At 41.0% G+C, this 13,249-nt stretch overlaps 1 protein-coding gene across 1 annotated transcript in view; it reads left to right on the forward strand.

Annotated features, from left to right (window-relative positions):
- Nucleotides 1-13,249, forward strand: part of usp43b (ubiquitin specific peptidase 43b) — a 78,611-nt gene that overhangs the window by 39,796 nt on the left and 25,566 nt on the right. Inside the window, exons 4-5 of the mRNA XM_076988649.1 lie at nucleotides 5,188-5,280; nucleotides 9,572-9,707. Of these exons, the coding sequence (XP_076844764.1) occupies nucleotides 5,188-5,280; nucleotides 9,572-9,707 (229 nt within the window). The remainder of the gene's footprint in view (nucleotides 1-5,187; nucleotides 5,281-9,571; nucleotides 9,708-13,249) is intronic.

The raw sequence follows: 13,249 nt of genomic DNA on the forward strand, positions 1-13,249 counted from the left end.
ATATATATATATATATATATATACCTCATAGACATCATACCGTGACTTCCTGTTTCTCTTGTGTGTTTGTGTTCTCTCATCCATCTGCTCAGAACTGGCTAAATTAGTAGTTTAGTTTTCAGTGATGTGCCTGTCAGTAGTCTTATGTTCATTACCTCCCTGCTGTGACACATAAAGAACCTTTTCTACTTCTGCAGCTGTCATATGGGTGTGTCCACACAATATCTGGGCTAGGTATTACACACACACACACACACACACACACACACACACACACACACACACACACACACACACACACACACACACATTGAACTAAAATCTATGCCATGTGATGAAATAGGTCAGTTAGTGGTGCAATCTTGTCTGCTCAATTGTTGTTTAGACAAATATTTATTAGAAAATTAAAAAAAATTTGATACCTTCTACCATTAAAAATGATAACTTGTGTTTTCTGTCTTGCTTATCAATAATACTAACATATTTGCAAATGAGCTATTTAACCATAATATTATAAAATCCTCTATTATGGAAAACAAATGAGAATCGTTTAATCAGAATCCTTCCATTTCATTTGTACATGTTATGTAAAGTATCCCAAAGAAAACTCTTGCAGCTAGAAAGTGTAACACTATTGTGACAGTGTTTCATGGGTGATATATTTCAAAGGGTTAAAAAGATTCATTATTCATTGTCTAAAGTTCTTTCATTTTAAGTTTAATTTTTGATCACTCTTGATTTTTACCAGTTGAAATATGAGCTTGAGTAATTTGGGACAAAGTTAAACATGATTTGATAAATTTGCCATGAGTTTGTAGAAACACTTGGGAATTTGAGAAGAACATTATGGCTTTTGAGAAGAACAATTGATCAGATATGGATTTTGGATTGGATTTTGCACAGGAAGCTATTAAAACTATGGGGGGTATTGATTGGACACTTTTTTACATTTACATGGAAACATATACAGTCACAGCGAGGCAAGACCTGTTTCTAAAGGCACATTAGACCTGCACCTTCAATTCTGTCCCGTCATGAATTTCCATAATAAGAGATGGGTAATGGCCCTCTAATTGCTGGCAAGAAGGAGGGGTGATGTCCTGAAGATCTTGAAATTCAGCCATGCTAGTGTTAAGATGTGTGTTCAGTCGCTGCGACTGTGACAGTAATAACCAGCGCACTATGTCCAGGAGAGAAAACTCTGCGGAAGATGCGGTTTCCAGCATGACACCGCACATCACAAATGGAACACCATGCACCTCCACAGGAGGTCATGGCATTCACCACCCGCTGGAGAAAAATGGCTTCCTGTACACACAGTGTTTCTAAATCTGCACAAAACCTCATGTAGATGAGCCGTGCTCCACTGAGTTTGGGGTGGCTGTGTGTTTGCCCGGGTTTGACTTTATCCAGAGATCCACCGCCCACTTCGAGGACCAGCATGCATGTGCACTGGAGAAGAGACTGAGCAGGAAAGCCACTGATTCATTGGCCAGTTGTCAGATCCTGTGTGGAATTTAAATATCTCCTTCTTCCACTGCAGTGACCATCACAGTGCGGTTTCATGGGTCAACATGGCATTAACTGAGTTCACATAATTGACTTTACAGTGTGTGTTTAAATTATTTGGGCTTGGTGCTGTTACTGCCACACTCAAAACGGTAATTTGGGCATATTGTAAGAAAGGTTTGGTCAAACCGGGTGTCCAAATCCTATGGTAAAATGTATGATTCACTTTGCCCACTGCATAGGTACTGTAGGCCCCATGGTTAAATAGTGTAGGTGGTTATTTTTGCATCCATTACAAACCAACACAAACATGTTCAACAGTATAATATAGTAGGGCCACTCACTATTCATCACATTTCTTTCTTTTTGAAATGATCTTTGTCTGTTTTGTTGCACTGTGAGTTCCTGCATTAACCAGCGTGAGCAAAACATGCAAACAAGATGTTAAATCGGTGTGTTTGGGACTTTTTGTAACCAGGGTCAGGTCATGTTCGGCATCACTAGACACACTAAGTAAATATACACAAGGATCAACAATGGTAACTGTGTACATTGCCCTATTTCACGCTTCACTTGAATAAGTTTTGTGACCGTTACACTAGGAAGTGCAGCATCCCAAAATTTGTGTTGTAACAAATTAACTTTTGTCGTACTAAAGTGAACTTCTCTCTAATGGGGGATTCCCACAATGTTAGATTTGAATCAGTGAAGTTGTTCATTTCTCTCAGAACATCTCCGGTGCTATATTTCAAATGTTTTCATGAGGTTTGCAATGCATATCTCTGCATGTTTCTATGTACTTTTGTTTATTATTCACTTTGTTTTTTATCCATATGCATTTGCATCTTGTTGAATATTCTGCTGTGTACTGAAGGCCTTGTAAGACACATTTAATATTCTGTCATGGTTAAAGCAGATTTACATCTGTAATTATAATCCACATGAATGATTTACACTCGTCCTTCACTTGTTAAAAAATGTACATATAACGCATCCAAAATGTATAATAATCATAACAGACATCAATGGCACTTAAACGCTGTCTTAAAAACATAAAAAATGGAAGAGAAATCTCTCAGTTGGCTCTGTTCTATCCTCTGCTCTAATGATTTAGTATCTGCTACACTCCCCAGATCTCCTGAAAGGTGGGATTTGAAAAGAGGGCAATTCCACACAGGAGCATTGCCTTATGTACTCAGCACAGACCTCTACCAAGTCTCCTTCTGAAACGTGACTTTTCTGGGACATGATGTAGGAGATGTGGTTTCTTTCTTTGCCATTGGGGAAACCTGCTTACTCACTGTACATCCAGCCCGTCCTGTTCCATTATCTGAAGTGGGGTTTGCAAAAGGACTTTTTCCATGAAGTTTGCAGCCAGTACTAGGAGGTTGCTGAGGATGAGAGTCACTCGACTGAAACAAATAGAAAGTTTGTAAGTGTCATTCAGGAAAAAAAAACTGATGTCCCTGGCATCTTTTCCCCCAGATCAGGTCAACATACATTAAGGCACTCAGCTACCACCCACCCTCAGGAAAAGCAGCTTACATTTACACTTCTCATTCACCAGCTACTTTCCTGTCCTTTTATACACATTTCATAGGTGTGACCCATTGGCATTTTTAATATTTTTAAATAGACAGGCCATTCTGACCACAGCACTGGCACCAATATGGTAGAGGCGTGGTAGTAAGTGTTGTTCTGTTGTGGCTGAAACAGGTACATCAGTGTGGCCTGTTGGATTGAGGAGTCTGCTGTGCAGAGATTGAAGACGACGGAAAATCTCTCTGTGTGTCTACAAGGTGTTTATAGCACAAACATGTTAAGTTTGTAATAAAGTCAGTGTTTGTGTCACATCCAGCTCTACCAGCTGAAGGTACATCAAACAGCAGACGGTGGAAGCCACGATTGCCAGAGAGGCTACATTAAATGTGGACGGTGGCCATGGCTTGTGCTTGGTGTTGGTTTCTGACCCATGGAGAAAGTCCTCCATGTCCATGTCCTCCACACACCTGAACACGAAAAACAGGCACACAGTGGCACAGACCCAACTACAGTGCGGCGTGAATACAATGGGGAAACGTTGGGAGGGTGATGGGGAACGCAATATGAAACGAGAGGTGATGAATGATGGCAAATGGTGCGGACCCAATAGCTAACGACGGTAACTTCAGTGTCAGAGTGACAGCAGGAAACCATCACATTACAGTAAATGTGGAAAATCTGGTTTGAATTATAAATTAAGGTCTGCAAATGTAAAGTAGAACTAGTTTGCTGATTAAGCCAGAATATAGAGCCCGATACATGTAAACAATTCTAGGGTCTTACTGTCACTCAAATCAGCTGCTTTCCATTTAGAATAATTATGGCCACTCTACGTAACTGCGTACCTCCAGAATGTTTAAATCTGATGTAATGGCAGGATGATAGTGTGTGGACTTAAACTCTTCAAAGTTTGGAATATGTGATCCACCAGCCTGGTGTATGAGACGCTGTCAGTCCTAAACATCTCTGAGCGTCTGTGCAGCTGTATTGGGGCCTCGGTTGTGTTTGTATGCAGGGAGCATGCAGCTGGTTGGTGTCCCTTTCACGGATAGACATCTGTGGGCAAACTACAGCTCCATCACTGTGAGCAAGAGAGGGAGCCAATCAGAGAGCCAGAGAGAGGGACATGAGCTAGCAGCTGGCTGCAGCTGAATAAGAGTCTTTCTTAAGGTGTTCTCTCCCTGTGACGGTCTCTCTCTTTCAATGTCTCTCTTTCATTCTCTCTCTTTCTCGCTGCCTCTCTCCATGTTTCTGTTCCTCTGTCTGTCTGTCTGTCTGTCTCTCTCTCTTGCTCTGTCTCCCTCTCTTGCTGCCTCTCTCCATCTCTCTCCCCCCTCCATATATATTTCTCTCCCTCCCCCCATTATCTCTCACTCCCTGTGCGAGATCTTCATTCTCCACAGGGTTGTCAGGTGCAGGCTGTGCAGGGAGCCCTCGTGCCCTAGACGTTGAATTTGAAGATGATCTTTTTCCGAGCTGTTAGAAAGGCGTCTATGCATCTATCCATAAAGAATGACTGACTGTTACAGTGCATTCAGCTTAATGGAAACATTGCATGTCTGGAGCAGGTCTGCTGTGAGAATCATCAAATTGTAAGAATACAAGAATTTCAAGAGAAGATAGTCAGCATGTTGAAAGGTTTGTGAACACAAGAAGACCTCAAAACATTTCCTGTGGTATCTTTCTCAGTGATGAGCAATCTGCTTTCGCAGTCTCATTCTCATATCAGTCAAATCAGCAACCATGTATTGGTTTCCATTGTTATTGTCCACAAAGGGAAATACATCATTTTCATATGTTAAGGACTCTTAATCGAATGTGTTCTATGAATAAGACAAGATGTTTAAGAGAAGAATGACACCGCTCTGAAGAAACAGTGTTGTGTGTTTCCTTCCCTTGGCTGGAATAATCCTCTTCTGATAGCAGTTCCTCACTTCCTTCAGAACTTCATAGCCATGACACGTGTACTAGTTATGCTATACACTATTCTAGTTATGCTGTACACTATTCTCAAATGTATTATGGCAGCATCATACCAGTTGATGTCAAACATAGTATGGTGTTTTTTTAAAGGGTCCACGCTGTTTCGCTGAATGACATATCACTGCAGTATATTTCTGTTCTTGTCTTCTGTAGGTCTTCGCTGACGTGCCCGCACTGCCAGAAGCAGAGTCACACCTTTGATCCGTTCCTGTGTATCTCGCTGCCCATTCCTCTGCGTCAGACCAGGTGAGTACAGTGTGGTAGCCGACGCCGAGTCATGATATCTGCGCTCAGTGCTTTAACTGCTTTTCCCCTATTCCAAAAGACATTCCAGCTTCCAGGAGGGTTACTTCAGAAACTTCCGGGTATTTCTTAATGCTTGGACAGTCCAAGTCTTAACTGTCCAAGTCTTAACTGACCAAGTCTTAACGCTTGGACAGTCAGTGAGTTGATGAGAAGTGATCAAGCAGTGTTGAAAGTTTCCAGCTTGGTTGTGTAATGTCTGATGACTGGAACACTCACCTGTCATACAATATGCAGAAGTGAAGTATCTGTTTATGTTGCTGTCGCTGGAGGCAGAGACGGAGCAGGGCGGAGCTCCAGTTGCACCCGGAGACAACGGTCTGACGTTGTGGAGCTCTGATCTGGCAACTGCTCCTCCTCCATCAGCCTGGAGCTCACCCCACCCCGCTCACGCTGGGCCGAAACCCTGGCGTGCCTAGATGAGCAGCACGTGTAAAAGTGTACACGCACTATTGCGCACAGGCGCACGAGCGTGCTCACAGATGTGCACACGCGCTGCGACACACAAACTCACACATGCATCATTTACTGCTCACGCTGTGCACAGGCACATGTGTGAACCAGAGATGTGCAAAAGTTACAAAATACAAGTCCAAGTCTAGTCACGAGTCTTTAGGCTGGAGTCCGAGTCAGATCATGAGTCAATACCAGGATAAGTTCAGAGACAGGAGATGGAAAATAACTGTTTTATATGTTACCTCGGTAGCTCCTATTGTCCGCTGTCCCCTATTATCGGCCACTTCCACGTATTTCACGTATTTTCTGTGTCTTTTACCACCAACACCGTTTAAAAAATGTAAGATTCCGTCTTAGAATTACATCTAAATTTTATTTAGCAAAAATCATCTGAAAACTATTTAAATATCACTAATTTTGCATGATCAAAACTGTATAGAACGCCTCACTTATGCATCACTTACAAACGTAAGGAGGAATAATGGCAACATAAACACACAATGAAAGTAATTTTTTCTATAACTCGCACACAGCTCCTGGATGACGGACTGACTGTTATTGTTCACAAGTCGTTTTGGATGAGTCGAGTGGAGAGTCATTAGTGAGGAGTTTCAAGTCAAGTCTGAAGTCTTTTTGTAGGTGACTTAAGTGCGACTTCGACTTGAGTCGCACACTCGAGTGTCCATCTCTGGTGTGAACACACAAATATGCAGTTTTATTGTATTATGAAATCTCCCACTCTTAATACAAGCACAACCTGCTAAATGCGGGCCAAAATATCCCCAAACTGTCATGCTAGATTCAAATCCTTGTTTTAGCTCTCTATTGTGGTGTATTGTCAGGCAGTGTTCTTCTGGCCCCTCGGTAGGCGGAGGTGAGACTGGTGATTAGAGGATCAGACGTAGTGCTGCTCTCGGATTCCTGCCTCATGGCTACGAGCCTCTCCCTCCCCCACTCGAGACACTCTGGTTATGGTACTAGGTAGTGCATAGCACCCTTTCCACTCTATCTCTCTCCTGTCATTCAGGCACGTGTGCGCTCACACGCTAAACATGTATAGACTGATGGATAGATGATGTCTTTGACATTACAGAGCTTCACATCTCTGAAAACTGGAGAAGAGAAACATTTTCTTAGCCCCTACCTGTGTGGCTGACAGCTCCTCCAGTGCCTAAGTAGATACCCTAAGTAGATGCCTGCCTTGATTGTGTGGACTACTCTTTCACTTTTTTCTTTTTTCCTTTAGAAGGGCATACTCAGTGCTTACTGTGATTTGTAAACTGAAACAAATGCCTGTTCCATCGTAGCTTTGTGTTTTCTCTCAAAAGCAAAAAACCGCACAAATTAACCCTTTAATTACACATCAGATAAACCAGTTAAAGGCTTCATACCCTTCCCTAAAAGTCATTCTCTGAATTTCATTCAAATGTTTAGGCTGCATTTGGTCAAGCACAAACATCAAAACATATGAATGAAAAAAAAAATATATATATATATAATGCAATAGAAATGTGAGTCATTTTGTATACCTCTCTAAGCAAAATCCCTGTTATTCTCTTGTGTAAGCTCATCTGGCTTCTCCCAAGTGATACATGGATATATATAGAAACAATTAGAATCCCCCAGTGTGGTATTCCAGTTGAGGTTCCTGTTCAGTGGGTGGAGCTGAGTTTTGATGGCATGAAGTCATTAGTCAGCATTAGAAACATTTCTCACAGCCAATGAGAACATTAGGAACACTTCCCACAGCCAATGAGAATTGATTAAATGCCGGCCTACGCTGTTTGTTTTAACAGAGACTTAGTGGGTGTCCATGAACACATTAGCCTGTTTATGTGAAATAGATTTCTGTCGTGTTAATTGCATATGTAAAGGATTTCAGTTACTGACTTACTGGTTGCTACATTTCAATTCACAGGTTTTCACATTTTTTTCCAATCACTCCAACCTTAGTAAACCTGAGCAATGTTACTTGAGCAATGTTACTCAGCATTTTCTCATTATCCACTACAAACGTACTGCACATTAAGACATACAATCACACTGGGATCATGTTCCATTTTACGGGAATACACAGTCCCGCCCACAAGTCAACAAACAGTGACTTTTATATACTGTATTCTTTATATATTGAATTGAGAAGAGGTAGTTCACTCTAGAAGTTTACTCTTGTACTCATCCACAATCAAGATCAAACAACAGCCATTTCTGTTAGCAGTGAGCTCTCTGAAGGGTTCAGTCTCTGAAGAACGTGGTGTTGCTGGCGACATGAAACAATTCTGCTCTTACACGTTGTTTATTACAGGTTATATTACCAAAGGGAGTAATGGTTATACCTGCAAAGGATGTAAGCGCAGTTGTGTTGCTGTAAATCGTACCTGCATGTGAGAGTGAGCGTTGAGTATATGTCACTACGTTGACTATCACGGTAGGTAGCGAGCTTGGTGCTGCTCCTGCCGGCATTGACGGTTCCTGAACAAACCTTTTGATCTGGGAAACTTTTGTTAAAACACACTGATGATAAGAGGCAGTGTGTGGCCTATATTCTCTCACCGACACAAGATAACAGTTCATGAGAAAAACATTTTATATTTGATCAACCATATTATTTTACATCAGAGTGGATGCAACAATAGCAATTAAATGTTGTGTTAATTAAAAAGGAAAGTAGATTAATGGGTAAACATTTGTTTTTTTAATACAATAACAAACATGTGTAGCTAATAAAAGCTACACTCAGATTTACACTACCACTGTAACACTTTCCATTTGATTCTAGGACAAGAAGGTCAATCGACTCAGTTCTGGTACAGAACAAAAAATCTTGGAGCTGTTGTCTTTCTGTTCTTGGTCCTCCTCGGTGTGCGGAGACACTAAGAGTCAATTTTTGTTGGCCGATTTCTTTTAGGGTGATCCTATTTGTCACACATTTGAGAAAAAAATTCAAGCTAAAACTTTTGCCGGACACTGAGAAAACCTGGTTCCTCTGTGGAGAACCCACAGTGAACATAAAAGGTTATGATTTTTTATGTCTGAATGATGATAAATTAATCTGCAGGATAACCGTAACTGAAAATGTTTCCAACTGAACAAAAACTGCTAGTTATTCACTCAGAACCGGCCAAGCAGCATGTTTTGAGAAGTGCTTGGCTATTTATCAACACATTTAAAAGCACTTGAAAACATGCAAGCCTATAATTCCATAAGAATGAAGCTGGTTTATATGCACTAAATGTCAAATGTGTTGCTTACAGTCTCACTAAACCTTAGTCCCTTTCCATCTACTCTTAAAGGAGGGCAACAGGGCCGAGTGGCCTGGTTATCACACACTCACAGCTACCACAGCTATTCTCATCGCCTCCTTGTTTATTCATAGTCCACACAGGCCATTCAGCAAACTGAAGTATCTTGGGCCGGTGCAGTTTGTGGTTGTTGCCCTAGCTAAAGTCACTTTGCTGCCCCTCTGTGGACTTGTCAACAGAAGCACTTTTGGCCTCCGAGGATGAAAGGATACAGCTCAAAAATGTGAAGAAAAAAAAGAAATGTATGCACAGTATTCTAGATTCCATTATTTCTTATCCTTAAAAAGCATTTTGATTATGTATTATTTATGCTAAATGTACTGATTTATTCATGAAATTCTTAGATCTTTGAAGAAAGAGGTAATGATCATATTATGATATTGGGGTTCATGTTTGAAAATGATGTACATGTTCTGAATGATCTCTTCATCTTTGTGTCTCTCTCTGTGTCTCGGTCTGTGTCCGTGCGAGTGTAGGCCGCTGTGTGTGACTCTGGTGTTCAGCAATAAGGGTCAGAGGTACCTGAGGGTGGGCCTGGCGGTTCCTCTGTTCGGCTCTCTGGTGTGCCTGCGCAGAATGGTGGCAGATGAGGGCAAGATATCGCCAGACCAGGTGGCTCTTCAGGCACTGACACACACACACACACACACACACACACACACACAACATCAGCATTGTTTAAACACCCTCAGTGGCACTGTGCAGTGGAACTGCAGTCAAACGTAGTATAATTGAGGCGGTTCTGTTGCTAGCCAGGACTGTGCATACTTGTACGACCTCAAAAAATGTGCCAGTGACTGTATGACACTATACTAATGGTATTCATTAGCAGTGACTCTATGACACTATACTAATGGGATTCATTAGCAGTGACTCTATGACACTATACTAATGGCATTCATTAGCAGTGACTCTATGACACTATACTAATGGGATTCATTAGCAGTGACTCTATGACACTATACTAATGGGATTCATTAGCAGTGACTCTATGACACTATACTAATGGGATTCATTAGCAGTGAGTTGTAATCTGAGGCCCCTAGTGAATGAATGCTGTTAGGCATGGTGAGAATAGAGTGAGTCTGCCATTACTCTGCCAAAATACCTGGACTCTGTTAAACAATAATATAAATGAGGGGCCATTGAGCCACTTGACTTTGTCCATGTAGAGCAGATGAGCCAAAGACCACGAAGTTCATTGAGCTTAATGTTCTAATGCCGCTGAAGGTCATGAGAATCTAAAATCAGATTTACAGTTGGTCCATCTTTTTTCTTTTCATTTCTTTCACTTTCATTTCAGTCATGAAATCAGCTAAGACTTTTCTAAAGTCTAAAACATATTTTAGCACCTTATGTTAGGTCAGTATTAATGCTATGCAGCCAGATATTATACATGATTTCAACTATGACACAGGGACACAGCACAGTCGATTAAATAGCAAATGGTACACTATACATAAGCTACTACAAATAAATGTAATAAACAGAAACATTTGTATCATCAGATGCACAGAACAGTAAAGAGCAAAGATATTTACATTAGGATAACTGGAGAGTTGAACCTTAGAATTGAATTGCAGAAATGCAATTGAGTGAGAAGAGTTCCATTGTAGTATACCAGAGTTTTGTAGTACCATCCCAGAGTTCTCTAGTAGCATCCCAGAGTTCTCTAGTAGCATCCCAGAGTTCCATAGTAGTATACCAGAGTTCCATAGTAGTATACCAGAGTTCCATAGTAGTATACCAGAGTTCCGTAGTAGTATACCAGAGTTCTGTAGAAGCATTCCAGAATTCCATAGTATCAATCAATCAATCAAATTTTATTTATATAGCGCTTTTTACAACAGTTGTTGTCACAAAGCAGCTTTACAAGTGCCGAGTCCAAGCCCCCAGTGAGCAAGCCAAAGGCGACAGTGGCAAGGAAAAACTCCCTAGTTTTTTGCATGAGGAAGAAACCTTGAGAGGAACCAAGACTCAGGGGAGGAACCCATCCTCCTCTGGCTGACACCGGTCACCATGACAACAACAACAATATAGACAGAATGTAGACAGAATGTAAAAGATGCAATAATGTCCATTTAGACCGAAAAATATGTAATAATGTCCATCATGGTGTAGGCATCCGGTTAGGCAGGAGGTGGCCGGCCAGGATGGATCGCTTGTCTCTCCACATCTCATTATTCCTCAAGCAGGCGGGCAGCCATGTGGAGAAATGAAACAGGGAAAATTAGCTCTGTATGAGGACATGTACAGGACAGGTAAAATTATAAACATTTCTGGAGTGTGGCAGCAACTCCGGCACTAAGTTAAATGATTACAGCCTAGCTAAAAAAAAAGGCAGAACCAGAAGGTAACATAGGCTTGGGGGTATTCTGAGACAATGGCATCCGTCCACTGCACTGTCAACAAACTTGAGTGACCACGAGCAGTGACAGGATGACAGCACCAGCACCCCAGTCTACCATAAAACCCTTCGTCTATGAACCCCTGGATCTGTACCTTTATCTAAGGGGGATATTAATTATCAAACGCTAGACTAAATAAGTGCGTTTTCAACCTAGATTTAAAGATTGTGACTGTGTCAGAGTCCCGGACACATTTAGGAAGATTATTCCAAAGCTGGGGGCCTTATAAGAAAAGGCTCTTCCCCCTGCTGTTACCTTGTTAATTTGTGGAACTAATAACAGACCAGCACCCTGTGATCTTAGTTGACGTGGGGGTTCATAGTAGGAAATAAGTTCCTGGAGGTATTCAGGAGCAAGCCCGTGTAGTGCTTTATATGCTAATAATAGAATTTTAAAATCGATACGAAATTTAACTGGTAGCCAATGCAGGGCTGATAGGACTGGTCTAATATGCTGAAATTTTCTAGTTCTGGTCAGAACTCTAGCTGCGGCATTTTGAACTACTTGAAGTTTATTTAGATTCCTATTTGAACATCCTGACAGTAGTGAATTGCAGTAGTCTAGTCTAGAGCTAACAAAGGCGTGCACCAATTTTTCTGCATCATCCTGTGATAATGCATTTCTTAATTTGGCAATGTTGCGGAGATGTAGAAAAGCTATCCTAGTAGTATTATCTATATATTTATCAAATGATAGGTCGGAGTCGAGTATGACGCCTAGGTTTTTGGCTACTGTGCCAGGTGTAATGGGATAGTCTGCAAGATTAAGCATTAAATTTGGAATTTTCTGTCTTGCGGCCTTAGGGCCCACAAGGAGAACTTCTGTTTTGTCCTCATTTAATTGTAGGAAGTTTAGAGACATCCAGCATTTAATATCTCTTACACAGGCCTCAATTTTTCCTAAACTGAGTTTGTCATCGGGTTTGGCTGATATGTAAAGTTGAGTGTCATCCGCATAGCAGTGAAAATTGACACCATGTTTGTTTATAACTGTGCCCAATGGTAGCATATATAATGTAAATAATAGTGGTCCTAAGATGGAGCCTTGCGGGACCCCATATTTAACCATTGTACGTTTGGATGAAATATTATTGAGCTCTACAAACTGATAGCGATTTGTTAAGTAAGACTGAAACCATGAAAGGGCTGTGCCTGAGACTCCAACCCAGCGTTCTAACCTTTCTAGCAAGATCCTATGATCAATTGTGTCGAAAGCTGCACTAAGATCAAGAAGCACTAACAGTGATACATAGCCTTGATCTGATGCAAGGAGGAGATCATTTGTTACTTTAACTAATGCTGTTTCAGTACTGTGATGGGGCCTAAAACCAGATTGGAACTTTTCAAATGTGTTATTCCTATACAGATATAGGCATAATTGTAATAGGCATAATAGTAGCGTTCCAGAGTTTTCTAGTAGCATCCCAGATTTCTGTAGCAACATCACAGTTCCATAGTGTTCCATCCCTATTCCTACTTTTCTCCCTCTTTCACTTTGTTTATTCCTCTAAAGTGTGTCAACTACACCCCCCCCCCCCACATACTGAAGTGAAGTTTAGTTATTGCTAAATTTGAGTCATTACTTAAACTGAACGGAGTTGATGTATCACTTCAGTTCAGTTAGCAGCCTGATGTGAAATTTAGTTATTACTGATTATTGATTGTAAAGCTCAAATAAATGAACTTTTTTATGTAGTAGTATTAAAGCTGTATGTAATTAAAAATAGGTTATTGTTGTCAGAATTGA

The sequence above is a fragment of the Brachyhypopomus gauderio genome, unplaced genomic scaffold, assembly GCF_052324685.1.
Source record: "Brachyhypopomus gauderio isolate BG-103 unplaced genomic scaffold, BGAUD_0.2 sc63, whole genome shotgun sequence".
Classification (NCBI taxonomy): Eukaryota; Metazoa; Chordata; class Actinopteri; order Gymnotiformes; family Hypopomidae; genus Brachyhypopomus; species Brachyhypopomus gauderio.